The 25,508-nt window shown below is 40.3% G+C and overlaps 4 protein-coding genes across 7 annotated transcripts in view; 2 read left to right on the top strand and 2 right to left on the bottom strand.

Moving 5' to 3' along the window:
- The window catches only part of stx1a (syntaxin 1A (brain)), a gene marked incomplete at its 5' end in the record, with an annotated part of 70,221 nt that extends 64,509 nt beyond the window's left edge, over window positions 1-5,712 (top strand). Inside the window, 2 exons of the mRNA XM_080460169.1 lie at window positions 1,709-1,819; window positions 5,541-5,712. Coding sequence (XP_080316295.1) covers window positions 1,709-1,819; window positions 5,541-5,618 — 189 coding nt within the window. The 3' untranslated portion in view covers window positions 5,619-5,712. The remainder of the gene's footprint in view (window positions 1-1,708; window positions 1,820-5,540) is intronic.
- Window positions 5,713-8,247: 2,535 nt separating this feature from the next.
- LOC308107932 (caspase recruitment domain-containing protein 18-like) lies at window positions 8,248-11,223 on the bottom strand. The gene is made up of 4 exons (XM_080460533.1): window positions 11,028-11,223; window positions 9,772-10,065; window positions 9,594-9,648; window positions 8,248-9,326 (listed from the first exon to the last, which is right to left on the bottom strand). Exons 1-2 carry the CDS (start codon window positions 11,032-11,034, stop codon window positions 9,794-9,796), a joined length of 279 nt encoding a protein of 92 aa, XP_080316659.1. The 5' UTR covers window positions 11,035-11,223; the 3' UTR covers window positions 8,248-9,326; window positions 9,594-9,648; window positions 9,772-9,793.
- Window positions 11,224-11,834: 611 nt separating this feature from the next.
- caspa (caspase a) lies at window positions 11,835-19,144 on the bottom strand. Of its 4 annotated transcripts, none has more exons than XM_080459662.1 (9): window positions 19,049-19,144; window positions 17,362-17,494; window positions 15,839-16,141; window positions 15,645-15,727; window positions 15,287-15,463; window positions 14,949-15,189; window positions 14,715-14,861; window positions 13,929-14,038; window positions 11,835-13,513 (listed from the first exon to the last, which is right to left on the bottom strand). In XM_080459662.1, the coding sequence occupies exons 3-9, from the start codon at window positions 15,933-15,935 to the stop codon at window positions 13,388-13,390; spliced, it is 981 nt and encodes a 326-aa protein (XP_080315788.1). In that variant the 5' UTR covers window positions 15,936-16,141; window positions 17,362-17,494; window positions 19,049-19,144; the 3' UTR covers window positions 11,835-13,387. The 4 variants fall into 4 exon arrangements, with proteins under 4 accessions (XP_080315788.1, XP_080315787.1, XP_080315785.1 ...); XM_080459659.1 differs by having other exon boundaries at window positions 11,837-13,513; window positions 13,929-14,041; window positions 17,222-17,494; window positions 19,049-19,123; XM_080459661.1 differs by lacking the exons at window positions 17,362-17,494; window positions 19,049-19,144 and adding an exon at window positions 17,104-17,170.
- On the top strand, window positions 18,077-25,483 carry LOC308107340 (rab5 GDP/GTP exchange factor-like). The gene is made up of 9 exons (XM_080459658.1): window positions 18,077-18,232; window positions 18,787-18,975; window positions 19,140-19,312; window positions 20,524-20,699; window positions 21,761-21,842; window positions 21,925-22,057; window positions 22,142-22,233; window positions 22,799-23,055; window positions 23,854-25,483. The coding sequence occupies exons 2-9, from the start codon at window positions 18,803-18,805 to the stop codon at window positions 24,295-24,297; spliced, it is 1,530 nt and encodes a 509-aa protein (XP_080315784.1). The 5' UTR covers window positions 18,077-18,232; window positions 18,787-18,802; the 3' UTR covers window positions 24,298-25,483.
- Window positions 25,484-25,508: the final 25 nt, after the last annotated feature.

Raw genomic sequence — 25,508 nt, 5'->3', positions numbered from 1 at the left:
TATTACATAGACAAGTTGTAAAGTGGATTAGTATAAATATAGGTCTGTCTGTGCCAGCATAGTTGGAAGAAGGTTATGTTTTCAGCTCCATCTGGTTATTTGTTTGCAAAATATTTCAGTAAATCCACATCAATTCCAGGGTACAGTTTATTTTTAGGTTACAGGATAAGTTTGATAGATCTGAGCTTTTTTTTTTTTTTCGCATTTGGGAATTGTGGCGTTAGACTTTTTTTTTTATATATATATACTGTATATATATATATATATATATATATATTTTTGTGCTGTGTTCACAAGCAGTTAAGTGTGCCAGCTTAAAATTACATGGACGGATAGATAGATGGATGGTTAGATAGAGATCTTCTGAAGATATTTAGAATTTTCTTGCCTGTTCTCCTCTTTAGAGTGTAGTTTCAGGTAAATCTGGAAAAACGTGCTGCTTCCATCTGTGAGTGCGTGAGTGTGTGGGCTGAACCCCCACAGAGATGAACTATTTCACTCATCAGAAATATTCTGAATTATGCAAAAGAAAATCAGAACAAGAGAACACATGAATAAGAAACTGTGCCAGAGGGGATTAGAACGTTTGCACAAACTGCTACAATGGAGTGGAATCAGTTGTGTTTTTAATGAGTGCATACACTTTAATTCTCATGTTGACAATTTTCCAAACAACTCAATTAACTACTTTCTCTATCTATTGTCTGAGTGCCACGTTGTTCAGGTCAAAGAGACATGAGTGTTAATTTTGCCCTTCTCAGATTTGCTCTTCCTGTCCCCAATTCTCTCTGTTGTCTTTGCCACTTTTCTTTTCCACAACAAAACACCGCTTCAATGATTCTAAGCTCTAGAGGAGGCTGCTGTCCCTCTAACACAGCAAGGTAATTCATCTCTAATTACTTACTTCATTTATTTTATATTCACGCTTTGGAAAATCTTTGTTGCTTGTGCGTTCCATGCAGGCATGCAGTTTGCTTTAATGGCTGTTTATATGAATAATTATTGAACAATCTTGGGTCAATCGTTAATTCACTGATGAATGATGGCCACCATGGGGTTAATACACATTTGAATAGGTGCCACGCTATAGCAATACTAAAAGGGAAATCTACAGAACCAGAAATGCTAAGGTTTGACTTCACTGTAGTGTTTTGGCAATTCGGAGAATGCACAGATGACAGTGAGTGTGGGTGGGGGTGGGGATGTCCAAATAAAAATAGGTTGTGAGGCAGTGATCTAATGATCACATGGAAAAAGATGGCTGAAATGTAAATGTTATGTCATCATAAAATGTGATATTGAATGTGAGAGCAAGCTAAGCCTTTGCTTCCATTATCACAAAGTGACTCCTTTTCTTTTATTTCTGTAGGGTGAGCTGGTGAACAACATTGAACGAAGCGTTTTGGACGCCCAGGATTATGTTGGGGAAGCAAAGGAGCGCATCCCAAAATGCAAAAAGTTCAAAAAGTCCAGCAAACGGGTGACATAATTACTACTCTGTCTCTCTCTCTTTTTTCACCTTTTCTTCTTATCATTCTCTTTCTCTCTCTCTCTCTCTCTCTCTCTCTCTCTCTCTCTCTCTCTCTCTCTCTCTCTCACATTGTCATTCACCCTCTCTCCTTCCCCTGTCCCTCTCCACATCTGCAACTGTCTCCTCTTTCTCTGGCTGTATGTCCTCCACACCTCCACTATGACTGACCTCTCCCAGGGCGAAATGATAGACCGCATAGAGTACAATGTGGAGCACTCAGTAGACTATGTGGAGAGGGCAGTATCAGACACTAAGAAGGCGGTTAAATATCAAAGCAAAGCCAGAAGGGTGAGTTGCTCAAACCCGTGCAAAACCATGCATAGCTGTAGACGTTTTGCATGTCTCAAGTGGAGTGCAGTTGTTGTTGTGCGTGTGCATGCTCACCTGTCCTGTGCTGTATGTTGCATGAAGTGCGTGTGTTGCGAGCGACACCCAGCAGCGACTATCAAGAAGTGTCCTGTGTCACGTTTTCATTTCATATCAGAGATGATTTAAGCTTGATCAAACAACAGTGTCGATATCTGTGACGTGTGAATGTGAGGACACCAGATGGAGACGCAGAGACAAAAAAGGAAGTGAAGGTGGATGACTTGAAGTCAACCATCCTGAGCTGTGGCTCTCGACTGGTCTGCGTTTTGAACCCTCAATGAGAGGCAGCGACCTAAATCAGGAAAAATACTCAACTTTTCAATTACTCAATAGGGCGCTGTTTGAACCTGAGATAGTCAGGATATTACTCAAAACAAGTTTAGATTAATGGTGAACGACAGAATGACCAGCAAACATCTGCTGTATTTGAATTAAAACCAAAACTTCACTTTATTCATTTAATTACATTTATATTTCTGCATTTTCATGTACAAATATAAAATATAATTGATCTCTACTGAGATGTACTTTCAAAATGTAGGCCCCCCATAAATCCGTATCTCATATCCTGCTTTGGTAAGATGCTGAATTATCATTTGTACTCAAACTTACAAAAGTTATTTTCAGACGAAGCTACATTTACTTTCGTCTTTTCTTGACCTTTCTTTTTACCCCAAACCCAATAAAAACCAGCCGGCGGGCCACTTTTAGGTTGATAAGTGACTGAAAGTATAGCAGCACGAGTGAAAGCAAAGTTTTACAAGACAGTACTGAGGCCTGGTGTGATGTGGAGTTTGAAGACAGTGGTACTGTCTAAAAGTCAAGAGATAAAACTGCTTAGATTTTCACTGGGAGGGAGCCGAGCTGTTAAAAATGAACAGTTCAGAGGAGCACAGCGAGCTTGAGAGGTTTAAAGATGAAGCTATTTAGGCCAGGCTGAGAATCTTTGGGGCAGCTGTGGCCCTGTTGAAAGTATGAGTCGTCTAATAATTAAAAGATTTGATAATTCAAATCCGTCCGTATCTTGAAGTGTCACAAGAAGCAGAACCCCGAATTGCTCCCAATGCAGGTTGAGCGCCTTGCATGGCAGCTGTCGCTAAATTGATAAGTGTGACTTACAGCTGAGGTGGTGAGAAGTATGGGTGTTGGAGATGGAGCTGCGAGGCAGGAGGAAAAAAGAAAGACCTCAGAGAAGATTCATGGATGTAGTGAAGAAGGAAATGGAGATGGTTGATGATCCAGTGTGTGCGAGCCCAGAATGAAGCACCCAAAAGAGGAGAGAAAAAAATAAGGAAGGAGTAAATACACACAGACATAGAAGCAGATATTGGTCTGAGGCTTGTTATCAATAATATGTCTATTGGGAAAACAGCCATAGGAAGTGCCTGACAGGATACGGCACAATGTGAAACGGCTACAACAGTTGAACACAAATTGTTGCTGAAGGTTTATAAAATACACAAGCAAAACAGAAATATACCTAATAACTAGTAGTAGTATCTACCTAACTAAGACACTGACTTGTATTGGTAGAAATCCAAAGTCTCCATCCACCTTAAGTAGACAAACACAGTTTTACAGTTTTTTTATTCAGAAAATGTTAATTTGCGACGTTTGAAAGCTGCATTGTGTTACTTGGTCAGTTTCGTGGTTTGTCCTTTACACTGGACACTGTTCTCCTCATCAATGAGATAGTATTTTGACCAACACTTGAAATACTTTTGAAACGATGTCCTTCGTTTAACAAACTTCACTACAATGGAACAACTCTGCCCCCTCTTGGTTGATATCTGTAATAGCACTCCCACGTCTTTAAGTGCCATGTGTTGGAATATTTACACATTTATATGCTGTTCATTTCTTCCTTGTTTCCATGTTTCTTTTTCCATCTTTGTTTATTTCTGTCTTTCTTTCTCTTTAAAACTTAGTTTATTTATTCTGATTCACTCACTTTTCCTGACCTCTTTTTTTTTGCCTTTATATTCCTGGTTCTTTTTTCTTTCCGTTTCAATCTTTTTCTTTCTGATTCCTCTCCTATCTTCCACGGATCCATTGTCTGACACTTTGCTCTCATTGTTTTCCTCATCCAGAAGGTGATCCTCATAGGCGGGTGTGTCGCAGCGTGTCTGGCCATCATCATTATTTCGCTGGCTGTGGGACTCAGTTAAGACCCTCAGAAATCCTCACAGAGCAGAGTGCAATCCTCCCAGTTAGAGACACCATAAGAATAGAAACACACCACTAAATTTAGTTCTGTGTAAATGTACACTTTGTTATGTTATCTAATGGAATCAGCCAGAAGCGTAAGTGCTTGTAACCTAAGAAGCCGTCCTTTGCGTTGCATGTGATTCCTGTCCTGTGTGTGTGTGTGTGTGTGACCACTAAAATAATGTGCATAATCTTTTAACTGTGTGTTTAACATGTGCAGTAATTAGTTGTGCGTTTTGCTTGAGTGTGTGTCCCGACTGACAAAGCTCCATCATGTGCATGCCCTACTGTGTTCTGTACATTTTCCAACCAATACAAAACATCAGCTGGATGGTTAAGTATTCAAAATGTAAATGTCCCAAGTTATAATGGAAAAATCCTTCTGACTCATCAACTTTTGCTAACATAAACATGAACTTCTAAGAATCTTGATTAAATGCCATTCAAGGAAAGTTGGGGAAATACTCATTTTCCATATTTACTTGCTGAGGAATTTAAGTTTTAACGGGGAAGGTCGATGTGATGCTGTTTAAAATGTGTGGATGGACGATCCAAAGGTAGATGAGGTTCCACTCAAAAGGTGAACCATAATTAAAGGGCAAATCCAAAACAAAAGACAAAAAGACAAATTTCACAAAAGTGAAATAAGAACCAAAGTCAAAATCCCAATCCAGGGAAAAAAGAATATACCTGTAGGTCTAAATATAGAACTTGACTTGACATACAAACATCAATAAGTACACACAAATCAAGATGCTCGCACCAAAGTGATTTGTTATAATATCAGCTCCAATAAAAAAAAATAACTACTTTAAAATCATAGACATTGATAATGTTATGTGCAATCGAGGTATTTCAATTTTTCTTAAGTTTTCTTCCACATGTTTTCTCTCTTACTCTGAACTCTCTATAGCTTTTTATTTACAGTTGAGTGGTTTTCATTTGTTTGACTACAATCTTGTGCTCGCAGTAAACAAGTATTTCCCAGAACGATTTCCGTTCAAAAAAATCATGGAAACTACTGAGTCAAAACGTTTTGCATCAGTCGCATTGGCTGATTATGAATGCGTGTAGAACAATGCGTACTAAATAAGAGAAAGAAGTGATGAACAACCATGTTTGTGAAGTGTTACATCAGCTGGTATGAACAAAAAAGCTTTATGGATTAAACACTAGAGAGTGTAAATCCTTTAAACACAGCCACACTCCAGCAATATCATCACTTATATGTTAAAGTCTCATTACCAAGCAGCTTTCTGTTTCCGGCTTCTGTTCTGAACTGCATGTTGTTCTGATTGATAATAACACTGTTGAAGTTAATTGAAGAGAATCTCTAACAAGTTGTTTTCTTTCTCTCTCTGCTCCCCACTTGCTGCCCTGGATGTTTTTTGTTTGTTCCATCTTCTTTTTTCTTTTTCGTATCACTACGTAGAAGAAAATTATGATTATTATATGCTGCGTGGTTCTGGGAATTGTTATTGCTTCCATCGTTGGGGGAACGTTGGGCTGAACCTCATCTACAACACACACACACACACACACACACACACACACACACACACACACACACACACACACAAAAGAGCAAAAACAAAACACATGCCTAATTTCCTGTTTTCATGAATGCAATCTATTAGATATTCAGCAAAGAGTGTGGGACATGGCGTACTCTGCATTTTACACAAAGTATACGGGGGGGCCAGAGGTGTTTTTCGCATGAGTTGCTAACCTGTAATCGTGTGGTGCTGCAAACTGTATCCGAGTGTTGAGTGTCGTCAAAGATATGATGTTTCTTGAATGAAAAAGTGACTAAATTACATGTAACGCTATACTAATACATTCCAATGTTCAAATGTGACACTGACGCAGTAGTAATATCTATTTCAGGGGTTTTAAAAGTGTGGAAGGATGAGCACTAAAGCCTATTTCATCATTTACTTTGTCTTCATTACACTAAACTATAAATTCAGGCATGAATAAAATATTTGATCGTTTTACTCGGCACTTATTTCTCTGTCATGATTTCTTATTGAAAAAGTTAAAGGAAAAATCTTGCTGGAAATGCACCATGCACCCCCCCCCCCCCCCCCCCCCCCCCCCCCCCCTAGTCCCACACCACCACACTTTGAAAACCACTGATCTAGTTTTTGTTGTATAGGCAAAGTGACAGGTCACTCATCTGCAGTGTTTTCAAAGCCATGTTAACTTTCCTTCATTTGCATATATTTTTTTTTATTTTATTTGATCCTTTATATATTATTTGGGGGGGGAATTTATACTTTCTCTCTCTTGGATGTCTTCTACCTCCCTACGACAACCCTGCATGGTTTGGTTCTCTGTAAAGTGGTGTTCTGTAGTTTAACGACGAAAACAACTGTGCTGATGTTGGATATTTTCACTTGTAGACTCGTCACACTGCCAAATGTTTCATCAGCAATGCTTCTGTTCTTTATTTCCGACCTTTGCACTTGTAAAGCATATCTGCCCGCGGCTCCAGTGTCGAGTGACTGCGCGTGTACGTTTGTGTGTTTATGTGACGGAGGACGTGGGCGTGGTGACTTTTACCGACTTGTCTGAGTGTGCGAGTCGTGGGACGAGTGCTTGTGAGGAGCCACCTGTGTCTTTGTTTCATAGATCGATATAAAGCTCTCCGACACTGCCAGTACGTTCTAATAAGCTGTTTAAATGGAGTCTTAGTGTGGTTGGAATTGATAACTCTGCTCTGTGACAAAATCTTGTTGATTTACGTCTTTGTTTCCCACCAACCTCAAGCTTTAAATTGTGCACACTTCTCGCCGAGCTGTTCACTTCACTGTCGCGAGTGAAACTTAAATTTGTCGAGGAAAGCTTCCTCGTGAATATCGGAGTAACCCCACCAAAGACTCTCACACCAGTTTTTGGGGTCTCGACAGACGTGATCGGACCGCGAACGTGTTACCATGTTGCCTACTGAACTTGTTGCCTTTGTGTTGTATTGTGACGACATGAGTTTGTTTATCTGATTTTCTTTTCTTTTTCAGTTTTTTTAAGTAAAGTCTGTCTGAATGATTCAACCCGGACTCTGTGCTTTGCTTTGCACATATTTACACCCAAACGGGAAATTTGACTGCGGCTTATGTAGAGTCTGCTTGTGCCGGCATGTTTGCAAAGGCCCCGGGAAAGGTAACGCTGCCCAGAGCGACCACTGACTTCACAATATTACGGTTACCACCACTGTGGACAAAAACAAGCCCACATACTTTAAGCATGAGGGTCATCATTGAATTGTTCCTTGATTATCTTTGCAGCAGCAGTCAAGTCTCAAGGGTTCACATATATACACATAGGTGTGTAATGCCATTTAAAGTTCAAACAACTGAAAAATATAACGTAGGAAAGACCGTGAAAGGTGTTTCCTACAAGGAGGAAAGAAAACCCTTCAAACAGACATTCACCAGGTTATTATAGGAGCGAAACTATTTGATTTGTAGACGCAAGTGACGAGTAGTTGAGCGTGTACCCTGTACTTTGAACTGTGTGCATACTTTGATTTTTGTGTAGCCCAGTGAAAAATACCAATAATTATATGCCCATGATAAGTAGTTGGATAAATAAATAGTTAAAAGCATGCCTTTTGTGTTTGTTTATTGGTGAATAATAAGTATTGTTTTGGGTTTTTAATAAAGTAAAACATTATTTGGTCACTTTTCATATGATTCCTGTGTGACACTGTTTGCTGTAAATGGATTTTCAAGGTCCACAAACATTAATCACTTATACTCATAATCTATTGCGACTGTTGTTTTAATTATGTTTTCAGTTATTTTTACTTAACCAAAACTAATATCTCAATCATTTACTGAGTTGGTCTTATAAAATAATACGAAAGAGCTCAAGGCCCTATTTCTATTCACAAGGTGATAGATGGGTTACATTTGCATGTGTGTTAATTTGTGTGTGTGTGTGTGTGTACTTGGATTTGTGCGTGTCTATAATGTCCTGACAGTCTCCGTCAAGTAGTAAGTGCTGCACATGATCTGTGTGTGAGTGCAGCAGTGATCACTCACAATAACTATATACAGTATATATATATATATATATATATATATATATATATATATACTTCAGGTTTCACTGACTGAAAGAAAAATGCATTTTTTTCCAAGTGGAAATTCAAATAAATGCTTTAATGGTTCAACAAAATATTTGAGTTCATGATTTTCTCTTCTTCATGATTGTTTGTGTGCCATTTATAGATTCCAAAGCAGGCTTATGATGGCAGATTACAGATTCAGAATAAAAAGGACCACATGCTGTTAATAGGTTGATGTAAAACTTGATCATGCAGTGGAATGATTACATTGATATGTAGTGTAAAAACAAAGCTCAAAAGAATACATGCAAATCCCAATATAAAAAAATGTTACAAAATAAACAAATGTTATAAAAAGACGTCCCTTTAAAGCACAATGATTTAAATGCACATTAACCCTAATCCTAAAAAAAAAAACCACCCTCCTCAGTTACAATAGTTGTATTGCAGTATAGATCCCGTGAAACAAATCCTTAAAAAAAAAGCTTATATGGCATCAATTAATGAAAATGTGAAAAATTTAAATATGTAGAAAATCTAATTTCAAAGCGAGAAAACAACAGAGAGTGAAACAAAAACACCATTATTCCAACGTGTCATCTCATCTATCTATGGCTATTTGTAAAATTGGAAGGAAGTTTGAAGCATTATTGATCATTTTGCTGCAGGTTGTTCTTCCTCCTGCTCTTTGTGAGGCGGATGTCCTCCACCTTTAAATCAGGTTCTTTTAAATGAACATGCTACAAAAAGTGTTTTCCTTTCCACCGGCTCATGGGACGGTGTTTCCTAAGTTGTACTGTTTTTATTCTCTATATTCTGTTGAAATGTTTAGCGAGATAACGTCGCTATAGGACAGTTTGCTCGGATGTGAATTGAATCGTTTCTCTTTTAACAGTAATTTCACTGACGTATGATCTAACAGCTCCTGATTCCTTGGATCTCTGCAAATGTGTAGCCATGACTTTTATCCCTACACATTAAAAATAAATAAATTTAGAAATCCAGCTTTAAAGTTTGTGCTCAACAAGAAGGAGAGCTGTCCAAGATGCCTGGAAAGAAGTAGAAGCGTCTTGTCGTGGAGCATTGGTCTCTGGACGCCATCTGTTTTTTGTCGCCACTTTGGAAATCTTCAAATCGTCTGGAGACCTGCGTGGTTCAAACAAATAGCGAAATTAACAAGAGAGCCTGAGCATTTGAATTTCTGCCTCACCTGCTTCTGCCACTACAGTGTTTAGCTTTTCATTAAAAAAAAAAAAAAAAAAAGGCACCTTTTCAGCGTTATCAAAGCATCTTTAGACCCAGTTCATACTTTGTAAATAGACTTGTATCAAGCTTTTCAACAGCGCGAGCAGCCACAAGAGCTTTACATTGTTAATCGCGTTCACACATTCACACATACATTCACATACCAACCTGAGCCTGCTGGTGGGAATGAGTTTGTCTGAAAACTGGAGGTGTGATGTGGGATCTAAAACAAATGACAAAACACAACCGTAATGATTTTCATTCTGCTTGAGGAGCAAGTAGAATGAAAATCATTACTGTGCAATATGTTATTTTTGAGAAACAGAGGAATTTGAAATTCACTCACCTGCTTGGACATCCTGAGCACTCTAAGCATCCTGAGGGAAAAGCTGCTTGTAAAGGTTTTTATCGAGACTCTTAATGTGGTCAATCATTTTCTGGCTGGCTGGATCTCCTTTGCTTCTCACTGTGTCAATGAGGATCCTTGCCTTGTCAGCAGTGCTAATGTTCAACTCGTGTATTGAGTTTTTCTCCTGATCATTCAGAATTTCGTCCGACAGAACATGGTCCAGGAGCTGGTTAAGACCTGTGGAGCGCACCTTATCCACAAACTCAATCCTGACTCTGAAGAGCTCCTTCGCTAGAAAAAGACACAAAAACATTGGATGATTGTTACAATCCACAATTTCCACCAGTCACACGTGTTGCCACGAGCTGAGTCTCATTACGCTTCATAACCACCCTGGTTCCCCACCTTGTCTCTGCCCCAGTAAACCACCCAGCCTTCTGTTCCTGGCCACAAGCTTGAATATGAGGGGGCTTTTGTTTAAAAAAATGTTTGCCTCTGCCTTCCTGAGTGACATTTCCTGCTCCACTTCCAGCTGTCCTGCTGGTTCTTCTCCCCTCTGCCTGACCTTGACCATCCCGTCGCTCACTTGCTTCAGAATGACTCTGACAGTCTGCCTTCTGAATACGGAGACAACTAACAAACTTCAAACTTTACCAGCTGGCTGGACTGTTCAGTGCTTGTGACTTAGATTGTATTAAAGCTTCTTACATCTATTTAACAATCTGGATTTTCCTCTTTTCTTACCCCATGACTGTTTAAAAATGATGCGTCTAATCCACATTTTAACTGTGGTTTCTTCTCAAAGCTTAAAATAAGGCCTAGTATATGATTTTCTACTAATGTGTAACCTCCTCCACCCCACTGAACATTTTTTGAAGCTGACGCAGCTTCTCATGTAGATCACGAAGTTGATCAAAACAGACACGTGTTATGTTAAACTTTAGTGAAAGAGCTATGATCCCCTCTCTAGTATATTATATAATACTATGAAAGTTTTGTATAAATACATTTTGAAGCGGTCGTCGCGTTTCCGCTTTAAGGCACAGACACGAAGAATCAACCGAGCGGGAAAAACCTTCAAAGTGAAACTAAAACGGGGAAACAAACCTACTGAACTATTGAGACTTTTCTTGTCCATTCATATACAGGATGGCCGTTTTATCGCCTGCACAAAGTAGCCAACATAAGATTTACATAGAACTCGATGAGTATAGTCGCTATCTACAGAATACATTTATTGTTTAATCTCTTACCAGCCATGGCTCAGATCTGCTCAGTCTTCGCTTAAGAACGAACGTGTGTGTGTGTGTGTGTGTGCATAACGCAGGTATAGTGTAATATTGCGCGTGCGCAGTATGCACCTAGAGCTCCTTTACAAAAGCTTGACCGGTTATTTGAGATTCAGTGAAAATGTTTTCATTCTGGACGCACTGTGGTGCTAATGACTGTGTCACACCAAGAACAATAAACCATGAGAGGTTTCTCTGACGTCTCTCCAGCTGACTATTGCGGCCATGCGGGTCTGGAAGAGTGACGTTAGTGTGCGTTCTTGTATAATTGTAAGTATATTTACGTTGAGTACATGTCCATGTGTTGTTTATAGAGTGTTTATTGCATGTTGTAAGTTGTTGCAGAATGTATTATTCTTGTATTTTGTCAAAGCTATGTGAGTACCAGCTTGTAATGCGTGATATTATTTCATATTTGGGACTTTTTCCTCATATAGTTCGGGTTCTCTGTTAAGCATATAGTATGCCAGTCCCTTACGATAAGTGTGTTACTGTTCTAATTGTGTCAATTACTGTAGTTTCTGTAAATATCTGTTAATTGACACACGTCTGGGGGATTTGTGGGTTTGTACGTTTACGTCCATTAGGTGTCACTGTTGACTAGAGATATATATCAGTGAATCAATATGGATGTGTTCCAGTAAATTCAGTTAGTGTTTACTTTGTATCCTGTTATTAAAACTCTGTGTTCCATTAGCCTAATGATTGTTATTTTGTTTTGTTGTAGGACCCCCCCACCCCGACCCCCCCGCACACAAACACAAACACACACACACTTTATTGAAAGCTTTATGGATTAAACATTAGAGTGTATCAGTTATATATTAAAGTGTCATTGGCATCCTGAGGGACTTTCGTTAAAGACGAGTTCAAGATTGCCAACTATAACATAGAGCTATTGTTCAACACAAAGTTTTACTCTTACAATCCAAGTCATTGATCACTCACAATGTCCAGGCTTACGTTTGCCATTTGTTAACTTTATATAGAAACAATTTGAGTCATGTAGATCTGTTAATCTGTTGAAATTTGAAGTGAATGCATGAATGTAGAGTAGGACCAACTTGTGGAATTCATGTTTCACTGACTGAAAGAAAAATAAAAAAATTTCCAAGTGGAAATTCAACAAAATGCTTTGAGTTCATGATTTTCTCTTCTTCATGATTGCTTGTGTGCCATTTATAGATTCCAAAGCAGGCTTATGATGGCAGATTACAGACTCAGAATAAAAAGGACAACATGCTGTTAAAAGAGTGACGTAAAAATGTTTTCAGCAATGGAATGATCACATTGACAGATACTGTAAAAACAAAGCCTGAAAAAATAAATGCAAATCTCATTATAAAAATGGAAAATATAAACAAATGTTGTAAAAAGACGTCCCTTTAAAGCACAATGATTTAAATGCACATTAACCGTAATCCTAAAAAAAAAAAACACCCTCCTCAGTTCCAATAGTTGTATTGTAGTATAGATCCCGTGTAACAAACCCTTAAAATAAAAGTAGAAACAAGGTCAAATAAGAAAAATGGAAAAAATGATAATATGTAGAAAATCTCACTTCAAAGCGAGAAAACATCAATCATCATTCCAAGGTGTCGTGTCTGACGTGTGTAATATTGTAATAAGCTATTTGTGGCTATTTGTAAATGTTGAAGCATAATTCAGGACGTGTCTATTGAAATCGATGCTGTATAAAATTTACAATAAACTCTTTAAATCTTTGGACTGGCTCATGTCACCCAAGAGTATTTTCCGAGTTGGAAGACATTTTAAAAATGCACCGATTTCTCACTTCTTGCAAGTCTCCATCTATGTATACATCAGCTTTGCAGGATTAATTTCATGTCTTTCTCCCGTCGTCCCCCATGTACATCCCTGCAGGTATGTCAGACTGGGCTGTTGTTAGAAGTTGCAAATTTGTTGTCACTGGTCCTCTCAGCTATTGCTTTGTCGATTATTTTGCTGCAGGTTGTTCTTCCTCCTGCTCTTTGTGAGGCGGATGTCCTCCACCTTTAAATCAAGTTCTTTTAAATGAACATTCTACAAAAAGTGTTTTCCTTTCCACCGGCTCATGGGACGGTGTTTCCTAAGTTGTACTGTTTTTATTCTCTATATTCTGTTGAAATGTTTAGCGAGATAACGTCGCTATAGGACAGTTTGCTTGAATGTGAATTGAATCGTTTCTCTTTTAACAGTAATTTCACTGACGTACGATCTAACAGCTCCTGATTCCTTGGAACTCTGCAAATGTGTAGCCATGAGTTTTATCCCTACACATTAAAAAAAAATAATATTCAGAAATCCAGCTTTAAAGTTTGTGCTCAACAAGAGTGAGAGCTGTCCAAGATGCCTGGAAAGAAGTAGAAGCGTCTTGTCGTGGAGCATTGGTCTCTGGACGCCATCTGTTTTTTGTCGCCACTTTGGAAATCTTCAAATCGTCTGGAGACCTGCGTGGTTCAAACAAATAGCGAAGACAAATTAACAAGAGAGCCTGAGCATTTGAATTTCTGCCTCACCTGCTTCTGCCACTACAGTGTTTAGCTTTTCATTGAAAAAAAAAAAAAAAAAGTCCCTTTTTCAGCGTTATCAAAGCATCTTTAGACCCAGTTCATACTTGGTAAACGGACTTCACTTATAAAGAGCTCTTCAACAGCTCGAGCAGCCCCAAAGAGTTTCACATCGTTAATCACGTTCACCCATTCACACACCAATGGAGGCTGCAGCCATGCAAGGTGCTGTCACTCCAATGGGAGAAATGGGGCTCAGTGTCTTGCTCAAGGACACTTTGGCACGTGGACAGGTGGAGATGGGAATTTAACCTGCGACCTGAGCCAATTGCCGCCCAATGCTGGTGAAACGTACTTTTCTGAACAGATCCTCGATGTGATCTTCATGCGCGGAAGTGTTGAACACCTCAACAACGTACTGGATGAGGAGAGAGCCATGAACCGGATGTCGGTACGACTTCATATCTGCTGGAAAAACATTCAGAGACAGAAAACACAGTTAGAATTTACTTGCGTGACACAGCGATTCTTCACTGTCTTCATTAAGAATAATGACATTAGAAGGGCCCTTGGATTCCCGTGATGTGAAAACCAGATGGAATCAAGGCATTAAAGTGGTATTCACATATAAATGAGGACTCATTTCAAGTTTGCAGGTATTGTCTCTAATTGACATTTACCGGTGCTGGTCGTCATACTGTCGGCTGCATAGGTATTGGGACGCCACAGCTTGGAATTCATGGAGCAGTGGGATTTGAACCCTGACATTACTGTTACAACCTTGCTGCACTCACTATTAGACCATCCAGGGTTTTTCGGTTCATTTCGCTAAATAGTGTAAAATATCCTCACAGCAGGCACAGCCAGAAACCTTTCAACACTGAGGACTCTGCCATGGCCAAAGCTGGAAAAAATGAGTGCAAGCATGTTGCTGAGGCACCATATTGTCTCCAATATTCCCATTCAGCACGCGAGTCTATCAAGTAGATGCATTATAAAGAAAACAAAATGATGTAGAAACATTTAGCCTCTGGTGAACGTTTTAAATAACTCGAGAAAATGGACTTCATTGGGCTCTGTGTTTGTTTTCAGTGTGTTTTGAGCTTGAAAGAAGGCCTGACAATATTTTAGAGAAACTGACTTCGGGTGGTGGACAAAAGGAAGATGAAGTCTTTTTCTCTGTTCACAAATCGCAGCGAATCATCTTCAAAGTCTTCCTCAGCTGCAGACACAGGTGAGTCCGAATGAAGAATTTCATCGTTCCAAACAGGCAAAGATCCGTTTCCATCTGGAAAATATGTGACACGTGTTTAAAGTACAAGAGTGAGACAGGAGTGGTGAATGAATCAAGTTTATGTTTGAGTGAGAGTCACACCTCCTCTGCAGGCCTGTATGATGACGATCTTCGGTTTGTCCTCCAGATCAGAACACGTCAAGTGTTTGCTGATGTTGTCGATGGGGAACTCGTCTGGTTTCTCATCAGCACATGCATCTTCTCTATAGTTAACACCAAGGACCAATCTCAGTTTCCCATGAGACATAATGACCACAATCACACTGTCGGTGTCCCTGAGTTTGGGATGTTTCGAGAAGTTGATGAGAGCCTCATCGATCTCCTGTGAAAGCACAAAAAGACAAAAACATTCATCACTCGATCGTTTGATGATCTAAAGCGATTGTGTTTTCTGTAGACTGCTCTTCTTATTAAAATACCTGCGCTGTGAGGTTGATGTATTTCTCCACCTCGTAGCCCAGAGCTGAGAGCAGTTTATCCATGTCTTTATGGTCTTTATCAGCCCCTCTTCTGTTGAACCTCTTGTCACGGAACTCGATATTAGTGATCAGCAGGGCGACACGCTTCCTAATGGCGTTTTTGAACGCAGGGTAAACCTTTGGAAACAAATTTGAAAGAAGCAAGTTAAATAAGAAAGCTCACTTTTTTTCTTCATGAAATTGTAACAAACAGAACTACGTGGGAAACATTTTATTCTCGTTGTGGAGGAGCGACAATTCTCTCACAATGATCGCAAAAATGTTTGTAATAAATTTACAATCGATGTCAATTCCTTACATCGTCGTCCAGCTGCTGTTTTCTCCAGAACGTCTCAGTGGTGGGAATGAGTTTGTCTGAAAACTTGACGGGTGGCGCGGGAGCTGAGAACGACCAAACACAGCCGTAATGATCTTCATTCTGCTTGCTCCACTTGATATATTATATTTAATATATTCTTTTTTGTAAAACAGAGCAATCTGAACTTCACTCACCTGCTTCAGCAGCCTGAGCACTCGGAGGTTCCTGAGCATCCTGAGGGAAAAGCTGCTTGTAAAGGTTTTTATCGAGACTCTTAATGTGGTCAATCATTTTCTGGCTGGCTGGATCTCCTTTGCTTCTCACTGTGTCAATGAGGATCCGTGCCTTGTCAGCAGTGCTAATGTTCAACTCGTGTATTGAGTTTTTCTCCTGATCATTCAGAATTTCGTCCGACAGAACATGGTCCAGGAGCTGGTTAAGACCTGTGGAGCGCACCTTATCCACAAACTCAAGCCTGACTCTGAAGAGCTCCTTCGCTAGAAAAAGACACAAAAACATTGGATGATTGTTACAATCCACAATTTCCACCAGTCACACGTGTTGCCACGAGCTGAGTCTCATTACGCTTCATAACCACCCTGGTTCCCCACCTTGTCTCTGCCCCAGTAAACCACCCAGCCTTCTGTTCCTGGCCACAAGCTTGAATATGAGGGGGCTTTTGTTTAAAAAAATGTTTGCCTCTGCCTTCCTGAGTGACATTTCCTGCTCCACTTCCAGCTGTCCTGCTGGTTCTTCTCCCCTCTGCCTGACCTTGACCATCCCTTCGCTCACTTGCTTCAGAATGACTCTGACAGTCTGCCTTCTGAATACGGAGACAACTAACAAACTTCAAACTTTACCAGCTGGCTGGACTGTTCAGTGCTTGTGACTTAGATTGTATTAAAGCTTCTTACATCTATTTAACAATCTGGATTTTCCTCTTTTCTTAACCCATGACTGTTTAAAAATGATGCGTCTAATCCACATTTTAACTGTGGTTTCTTCTCAAAGCTTAAAATAAGGCTTAGTATATGATTTTCTACAAATGTGTAACCTCCTCCACCCCACTGAACATTTTTTGAAGCTGACGCAGCTTCTCATGTAGATCACGAAGTTGATCAAAACAGACACGTGTTATGTTAAACTTTAGTGAAAGAGCTATGATCCCCTCTCTAGTATATTATATAATACTATGAAAGTTTTGTATAAATACATTTTGAAGCGGTCGTCGCGTTTCCGCTTTAAGGCACAGACACGAAGAATCAACCGAGCGGGAAAAACCTTCAAAGTGAAACTAAAACGGGGAAACAAACCTACTGAACTATTGAGACTTTTTTTGTCCATTCATATACAGGATGGCCGTTTTATCGACTGCACAAAGTAGCCAACATAAGATTTACATAGAACTCGATGAGTATAGTCGCTATCTACAGAATGCATTTATTGTTTAATCTCTTACCAGCCATGGCTCAGATCTGCTCAGTCTTCACTTAAGATCGAACGCGCGTGTGTGTGTGGGTGTGTGTGTGTGTGCATAACGGAGTTATAGTGTAATGGTGCGCATGCGCAGTATGCACCTGGAGTTCCTTGAGATTCAGTGAAAATGTTTTCATTCTGGACGCACTGTGGTGAAATGACTGTGTCACACCAAGAACAATAAACCATGAGAGGTTTCTCTGACGTCTCTCCAGCTGTTCAAAATGTCAACATGAGATACCTGTCCCTGTTGGACCGAGCCCCGACTCTGGGCCCTATAGTGACAGTTTCGAATGTCCATCCACTGTCCACATGCATGTTTCTACTGCTGATCCTCTTTGTTTCCTTCTCTCTGTTGGACCACTTGTCTTTTTCTGTGGGGTGAAAGAAAGAAGTGAAAGATAATGATACAAGTAAAGTGAACTTAGTGTTTTCCTGTCTCAGGATACTTTGATCCATTTGTACAAGCTGAAATGTTTGTTTGATAGCTTATTTGTAGTCTGTCTTCCACTATTACAGCAATATCCTCCGTGGGATATTGCTGTAATAGTGGAGGATATTGCTGGGGGATATCTTCATTCTATCCGTGTGTTGTGCTTGGGAATGCCGATCGTTTATTGGTATTGTAGTCTTTGCTGTTTTGAAATTCAAAATAAACACAGTAAAGATGACAACATTGATTTAGTTGTGGGGATGAATTCACGAACATTGGCTCACATGATTTAATTTATTTATTAATTTATTTATGCTTCGAAAGAAAAACTCAGTGTCTTGTATCATTAAATAAATAGATGTGCTGAGGAATTCTGTGCGCCAAATAAAACATTGAAGCGCATTCACAGTCACGGGGAAACAGGATTGGTGGCACTTTTTCACTGTTTTATTTTTTTTATTTCGAGTTGTAATGGTGCTGTGGCACGAGGTGGCGCTAAGCACTTTACCCGTATCTGTTTTCTACTTTAAATTTCCACCGAAGAAGAAGAAGCAGCTGCTGGACCAAATGGCGGCGGACCGGAGCTAGCTGCTCGGCTAATGTAAACATTTAGCATCCACAGACTGGAGAAGGAGCGACCAAAACATTTCTTGACACCGTTTTACACACGAATGAAAGTGTATGTGCTCATAAAATCATTGACGTCGCATGACATGACGCAACAACGTGTGTAGCTAGTTGTGTTAGCTCTGTGATTAGCTCAAGGGGCAGCTACAGATTAGCTCGGGAGTTCCGTGTTTTTATGAGTGAAACAAGACGTTTCAGTTCAATACACTCGGCTTTTAAAGACGAGACCAAATAGTTGGTGATTCGAAATCCGTTCTGAATCCAGTATAAATTAGCGAGGTTTGTTTTTCGAGCGAGCTCATGCTGATGGGAGTTATAACTCCATAGTGTAAACGTTCGATCGCATCCTCTTCACGTCAAAGTAAAGTTAACTTTAAAGCTTTGCGGTGTTCTGTAGATAAGTCGTTCTTCATTAAAATCAGCAGATCCAGCTTAAACCTAAATTCATCCAAATGCTTGTTGGCATACTTGTCGATATTTGGCACCTATATTAAATTAGTTGTATGATTTTCTTTTACGGCAGGCTTGTGTCTCCTCACTTTCTGAATGTGGTACCTCTCCCTGTGTTTTTTCTATTTATTTTTTCTCTCATCTGTCCGTCTCCAGGAACCTGAGCTGAAAGATGATGAGCCAGCGGCGTGGGATCCATGTGGACCAGTCAGAGCTGCTATGCACGAAAGGATGTGGATTTTATGGAAACAATGCCTGGCAAGGCCTGTGCTCAAAGTGCTGGAGAGAGGAGAATCAGCGAGAAAAGCAGAAACAGATCCAAGAAGACTGGGCTCTCGCTGAGAAGTGTGTCTCTATATACTGTAGTCTGTCTGTGTTTCTTCCTAATTGACAGCCATGACTGAATGTGTCCCCTTACCTTTCTTTATGTGCCAGCTTGGCTCTTGTGTCTGTCTGTCTGTCCTTCTGAAGAGGCTTACTTACATGTTTGACTGTCTTGGTCCTCCCAGGCTGCAGAGAGAGGAAGAGGAAGCATATGCAAGCCGACACCAAAAGACCCAATCGCAGTCAACCATCACACCTTTCAGCAAGTTTGAAGAAAGAAAAACTAAGGAAAAATCTAGCAAAGTCCACACAGTCACAAAGTTTTTCACTCCGTCTACAAAAACACCTCCAAAAAAAGGTACATGGTGTGGCTCTTTGATCGCTGCTCGAAGGAGTCGTTAATTGCTTATTTCTGAAAGTGTTTTAAGTTTCTACCACTCGCACAACCAAAATAGGATCGTTCTATTTCTTGAAAATGATTCTGTTATTAACCCTTTGAACTCAGCTGGGCTATGTGATTTTGTGTTTAATATCTCCAAAACCAAACATCAGAACTTAATGGGTAAAGTCATGAAAGGAACCTTATGTTTTGGCTGATCTCTGGTTGGGCACAGGGTGATTTCTATACCGCTGCAAATTTCAGCGTTATTTGGGGATTGTTGCACATGTTTCTATTATATAAACGTGTCTATGTTGATAACTGGCCTCGAACAAAACACTGCTTACTTCTTTTTTGTCCTGAAACAATAAGTCTGGGTTTCTTCCTCTTTTGTTTTTATGATGGTAGCAGCCAGTCAGAACCAGCTGAGGGTCTCGCTAAATCAAGATGGTGATTTGCAAATGTGGCAAGGAAAGGAGTTTTCATCCTTCAAGACAGAACTAAAGATAAAACTTTAAACGTAACATTTCCAATGTGAACATTTTTGCCACTGAGCGCTTACCCAAGCTTTATGCACGTAGAGTATCTGTAGCATGTCTTAGTGCGCATTTTGAATTTGGCCTTTTTTCACTGGATGTGATAAAAACATACAAAGAAAAAGCATGAGGCAAGGCCATTATTTTCTAGGACGGTGAGCCCCCACAGCTGAAATTAAGAAAAATATATAGACAAATTAACTTGTTTGCACAAGCTGTGGCTCCATTTAGTGTACATTTTTATTCTATCAACAGTCATCCTCCTGGAACAATATTCGCATGTATTTATTCCCCCAGATTGGTCTGTATTTATTGCATATTGGGGCTAAAAGTAAGCCTTTATGTATATATTCAATTTCTGTACTGTTGGCCTATGCCATTGTAGGTCAGCTCTGCAGGATTTCTTAATAGATGTAATTGTTTGTCCTCTTTTATTTTTGTATTACCGGAAAACGTGGACTATAAAATCAACCAGATTGAGGTTTCTGAGACTACTCTGTGATGTTCTGCGTTTTTAGTTCAACCACATCCGTCCAGTCACCGCTGGTTGTCTGTGCATTGTTGGATTAGACTACCCCTCCACTCTCCATTAAGCTGCAGAGACTCTTGCTATCTGTACCATAAATTAGAATATTGTTCAATCTCTTCTTCTAGATACCTCTTTTGACTCTCACGCCAGTCCGAGCCCCAGCTCCTCAGCAAGCCGTCATTTCTCTGCAGACAACGACCAGGCAACAAGAGAGTTCATTGACTTTCTCAAGCCTCTGAAGTCTGGCCGCGAGATCTTCAAACAGTGTCGAGCCTTCACTGAGAGCATGGTCTATAAACGGGTATGATGTTACTGGTTGTGCAAGTTCAGACAAGCCGTTGGCAAAATATTTCAAGCTACAACTGAATTCTTCTAAATTCATTTGACCACATGTTTCTTATATGGTTTCTGTACCACTGGTCTTGGTTCTGTTTTTACTAAACATTAACAAAGATAATTCAAATAATTATTCATCCATTTATCTTACTATACCTATACTGACTGACACCCCATCAGTCCTGCACAGTCACACCAGCCAATCAAGAGTCACCATTTAATGTAAAAAAAACCCCACATATATTCAACTGTTTGAGGTAAAGCATCTTTGTAAATCCTACTGACATAACGAGCGATTTCCACAGAGAGGCCACAGCCTCCGGAAACCATGAAGTAACAGCGCTAACCACCGCAACATCATGTCACCATATCTTCAACATTCATCATTTTCAGTTTGTCCCTCTGTCAAAATAAAATTTGATTTTGTGAAAAGATGTTGCAAAGTTTTTATGCTGTTTGAAGGAAAAAGAGTGCTCACAGCAAATGTTGACATTATTGGATTTCATTACTTTAAATTTGCAATGTTTTGTGTTGATTTGTTTTTTAGCTTTTGCTATTTAAAGCATCCTCACTTTGCAGCAATTTGCCACAGCTCCTAAAAACCTTTCGCAGTACTTGGTTCATATTTGCTTCATGTTAAAATTGATTGGACATATTTTGATGCGATTGCTCCAAATTTTATCATAAATGTGTATTTAATGAATATTTCTGCCCATTTTATCAAGATAATTTCAACTTTCATTCTCTGAAAGTTCTAATATTATTGTTTGTTTTTGACAGTAGTGAGAATCTCCAATAATGTGTGATTTGGTCGTGAATCCTGTCTCACTGCAGGAGTGTTGGCGTCCACTGTAATGACTTGTATGCGGGTACAAATTCCAAATAATTCACTTTGTGATTGTTTTGGAATTTTCTCGATATTTATGGACCCACGGTTACTGTGAAGATATTCAGTATATGGCAAATGACTGAACTGAAATTTATTCAATCTCTCCTAAATCTTTGTTTTCTTTCTACTTTGCTCAGGACATGGGAGCAGATGAGCTGTCCGAATGTGTTCAAGACTTCTACCAAAACCTCTCAGACCGCCTCCACACACAGTTTAAAGGTGGGTCACTCATTCGAAACGGAAACATTCCCACAGTGTACGATTGCTTTGAGCTCTTTGTTACGAATGACGCTGTCCACAGGTTCATCCGATCATGTAGAAAGTGTCATGGATGAAGTGGAGAAGTACATGATGACTCGTCTCTACAAGGAAGTCTTTTGTCCTGAAACCACAGACGACGAGAAGAAAGACCTGGCCATTCAGAAGAGAATCAGGTCAGCACCGTAACAAAGTCGGACGAATGTTTGAAGCCGCAGAACAAAGAGGAAGACGAAGCTTGTGATTGTGTTTTCTTGCAGAGCTTTGCACTGGGTCACCATCGAGATGCTGTGTGTTCCAGTTGACGAGGAGATCCCTGAGGTCTCCGACAGTGTCGTTAAAGCAATCACAGGCGAGTTCGCACGCTCACTACAGCTGCAAATCAGCTCCATTTAAAAGGAAACCTTCGCAGAACCAGACTCGGAACGTGGCTTTCTGCTGCTCCGGTTCCGGGTTAGAGTAGGAGAGAAAAAAAGATCCGACTGATTCAGAGCGAAACATCAAGTTGTGTAAGTTGTAGTGAGACGGCAAGTTATTCCCCTCGCTTCAGACTTGATCTGTGCAGGAGACGTGGATCACAAACCTTTAGTTTCACTACCTCAAGTCCTGCAGAGAGACGAAATGTTACATCACGTGACAGTGATATGAAGAGAGTCAGAAAGGAGAGGCGTTCACTTTAACAAAAGGTCTTTCAGCAGTCTAAATCTATAATACTACATTCTACTATATTAACTACAAAATGGTTCAGGCTGATCTGATGCAGCCATAACTGTAAGCTTCATGAAATGGGAACGTTTTACGCCTGATTGTAAAAGAATAGAGCCTGTTGGCTGAAGATTTTCATCAAATTCTACTAAGGTGTTGTTTTATTTGAATGTACACTCTGGTTATTTGCTCATTTCTCTGCGCGATTCCAGATGTGATTGAAATGGATTCCAAGCGTGTTCCGAAGGCCAAGCTGGCCTGCATCACTCGATGCAGCAAGCACATCTTCAACGCCATCAAAGTCAGCAAGAAGGAGGCTGCGTCTGCAGACGACTTTCTCCCCACGCTGATTTACATTGTGTTGAAAGCAAACCCTCCACGGCTGCAGTCCAACATCCAGTACATCACCCGCTTCTGCAACCCCAGCAGACTCATGACAGGAGAGGATGGCTACTATTTCACGAATCTGGTGAGGAAACGCGAGCTCGTGGTTTATCGCTCGACACCCTTCTGTGCTGTAGACTTTAGAATCTTGCATCTTAGTGTTTTTATTATTTTGTAAGCGACAAACTTTTTCTTTTTTTTTTCTTTTTAAATTCAGCTTCTGCACAATAGCTTCCATCCTTCAAAACAATCATAAAGTTAAATTTACAACTTTGCCACAATGGCCTTCAACTGCATTGGTTTTAGTTAAACACGTTAGCGTTTCACTGTTGATCCAGTTGATAGTTTGAGGCCATATGAAGTGTAGAGGTCAGACTTTGTCGTCACACGAATTCCTGTAAGCGAGCAGCTCAGCTGTTTCAACACATCATGATGAAACGAGGGTCCTGTTGTGGAACATGACCTGAAATGACATTTGCCAAATGCTGAACGTGGTGTTTTCTCTTGGCATTTTGAAATGATCATTGTGATTCCAGGTTTGATTTCCACAGCTGACCGTGTTCCTGTGAGCTTGGTCCTCGGCCCCCAACGGGGCTCTACGGGCACTGCAGAGTAGCTGCTCTCAAAAATGCAGAGACCAAAATTTCATTGTACATTAAATGTATATGTGACCATTAAAGCATTCCTAAATGATAAATATGCACACGCAGTGCTTTGCGGAGGAGTTCTGGATTTTGAATGGAGATAAAGTTGCATAAAAGTTTCAGTTTTTCACTTAGTTTTTCTCCCCAACATCACTGAGCAGCGTCTCGTCTGACTCCGGCCACCAAGGAGCTTTAAAGGTGGAGTTGACTGTGACTGACTCCACCCTGCTGTTCCACAGTGCTGTGCTGTGGCCTTCATTGAGAAGCTGGATGGCCAGTCTCTGAACCTCAGCGCTGAGGAGTTCGACCTCTACATGTCGGGCCAGGCGTCCCCCCATTGGCCGCAGCCCACCGGAGCCTCGTCGAGCTCCGCCGGCAGCGCGGCGCTCAGTCAGGTCCACAAACGGCTGGACCTGCTGACGGGGCTCGGCGAGCGGCAGGAGCGGGTCATGGAGGAGGCCCGCCAGCTGGAGAGTGACCTGATTGACTGGACGGATGAGGTGGAGCAGAAGGTGCAGAGCGTCCTGGAGAGTTTCCCAGCGGAGCCGCAAAACCCGACTCCGCCCGCGGCCAGTGGGACGACAGCGGCGGCATCGTCATCATCATCATCAGCAATCGACTCTGATAACGTTGAGAACGAGCTCCTGCCTCCGCCTCTGCAGCCACAGGTGTTTGCCGGTTGATGTTGAGCTTTGTGCTCAGCAGAAGTTCCTCTGGAGGCTTCAGCTCGCCCTCACTTCTCCTCCCAGGTGGTAAAGCTTGTTGTCCGTTTGCACAAACAGCAGCTGTGGGTTACGGATCCCATTTCCACTGCAGCCGCCCTGAAACCACCCCGATCAGAAATATACCTGATATAATTAAAGGCTCAGTCCGGCCTTTTAGGAGATGCTTTTTAGCTCAACATTTGATTTATGAAGCTCCGGATTGTTTGATTTTATCTTGTCTTTTCATCCAAAAACCAAAGTGTAAGACTGACATCTTTTTTCTTTTTTTTTCTTAACTTTGGGTTCTGTTTAAAGTAAATCTGTTTTACCCACTTTTCGACTTTATCATAAGGTAAACCGATGATTTAATATTTATATTTACTCCATGTAGAGTTCGAGTAACATTTATGTGTTCCGCTAATCAGAGCTGAAGTGTTGCTTTGAGATTTGTGACCAACCTGAAGGTGCATCTCAAAAAAGGAGAACCCAATGGAATTCAATTTGAACAGCGTAACTACATTAAATATTCCACAAACTAAAATATATCAAGATGTTTTAGTTGTATTCTTTACATTTTTAGCTTATGTCATGAAGGTCAAATGTATAGTATTTAAAAAATATGAAATAGTTCATAAGATCGATTTTTTTAATTTTTTTTTAATTTTAATTTTTTTTCTCAATGATCACAATCAAAATTAAAATCATGCTTGAAACATTTTCCTTTCTATCTTTTGAGTCTAGAAATGACCCCAAAACAATGACGTTTTTGAAAAATTTTCTGAGATGCACCTGTAGAAGTGTCACAAACTCGGCTTTGTATGAAGTTTGAAGATCTTTTATGACTCTTCTGTCCCGGGGAACTTATGAAGGTTTTTGTACGAGAAGTAAAACCTCTTCAAAACTTCAAGCCACTTAAATCTCCTTGACGATTAAACTCAGAGGCACAAATCTGATGTCAAACGTTTCCAGGGTCCTGGTGGGTTAACTGACAGCAAATTAGGCGTTTTCTTTACAATGTCCAAGTATTTCTGTGACTCCAAGAGGAGTTCTTTGAGTCGAACACTCCGAACCTCCCGCTGTGTAGCAGCTTTCATAAAGTCCTGTCTGCTTCTGCTCCAGTGTTTGGATCAGCAGAGTCGTGCTGACATCTTTGATCCAACCAGGCACTCCATTCGTTTTGGGTTTTTTTT

This window comes from Lipophrys pholis (genome assembly GCF_963383615.2).
Source record: "Lipophrys pholis genome assembly, chromosome: 3".
In the NCBI taxonomy this organism is placed as follows: domain Eukaryota; kingdom Metazoa; phylum Chordata; class Actinopteri; order Blenniiformes; family Blenniidae; genus Lipophrys; species Lipophrys pholis.
The sequence above is the reverse complement of the archived record's forward strand: the minus strand, read 5'-3'. Positions and strand labels throughout refer to the sequence as shown.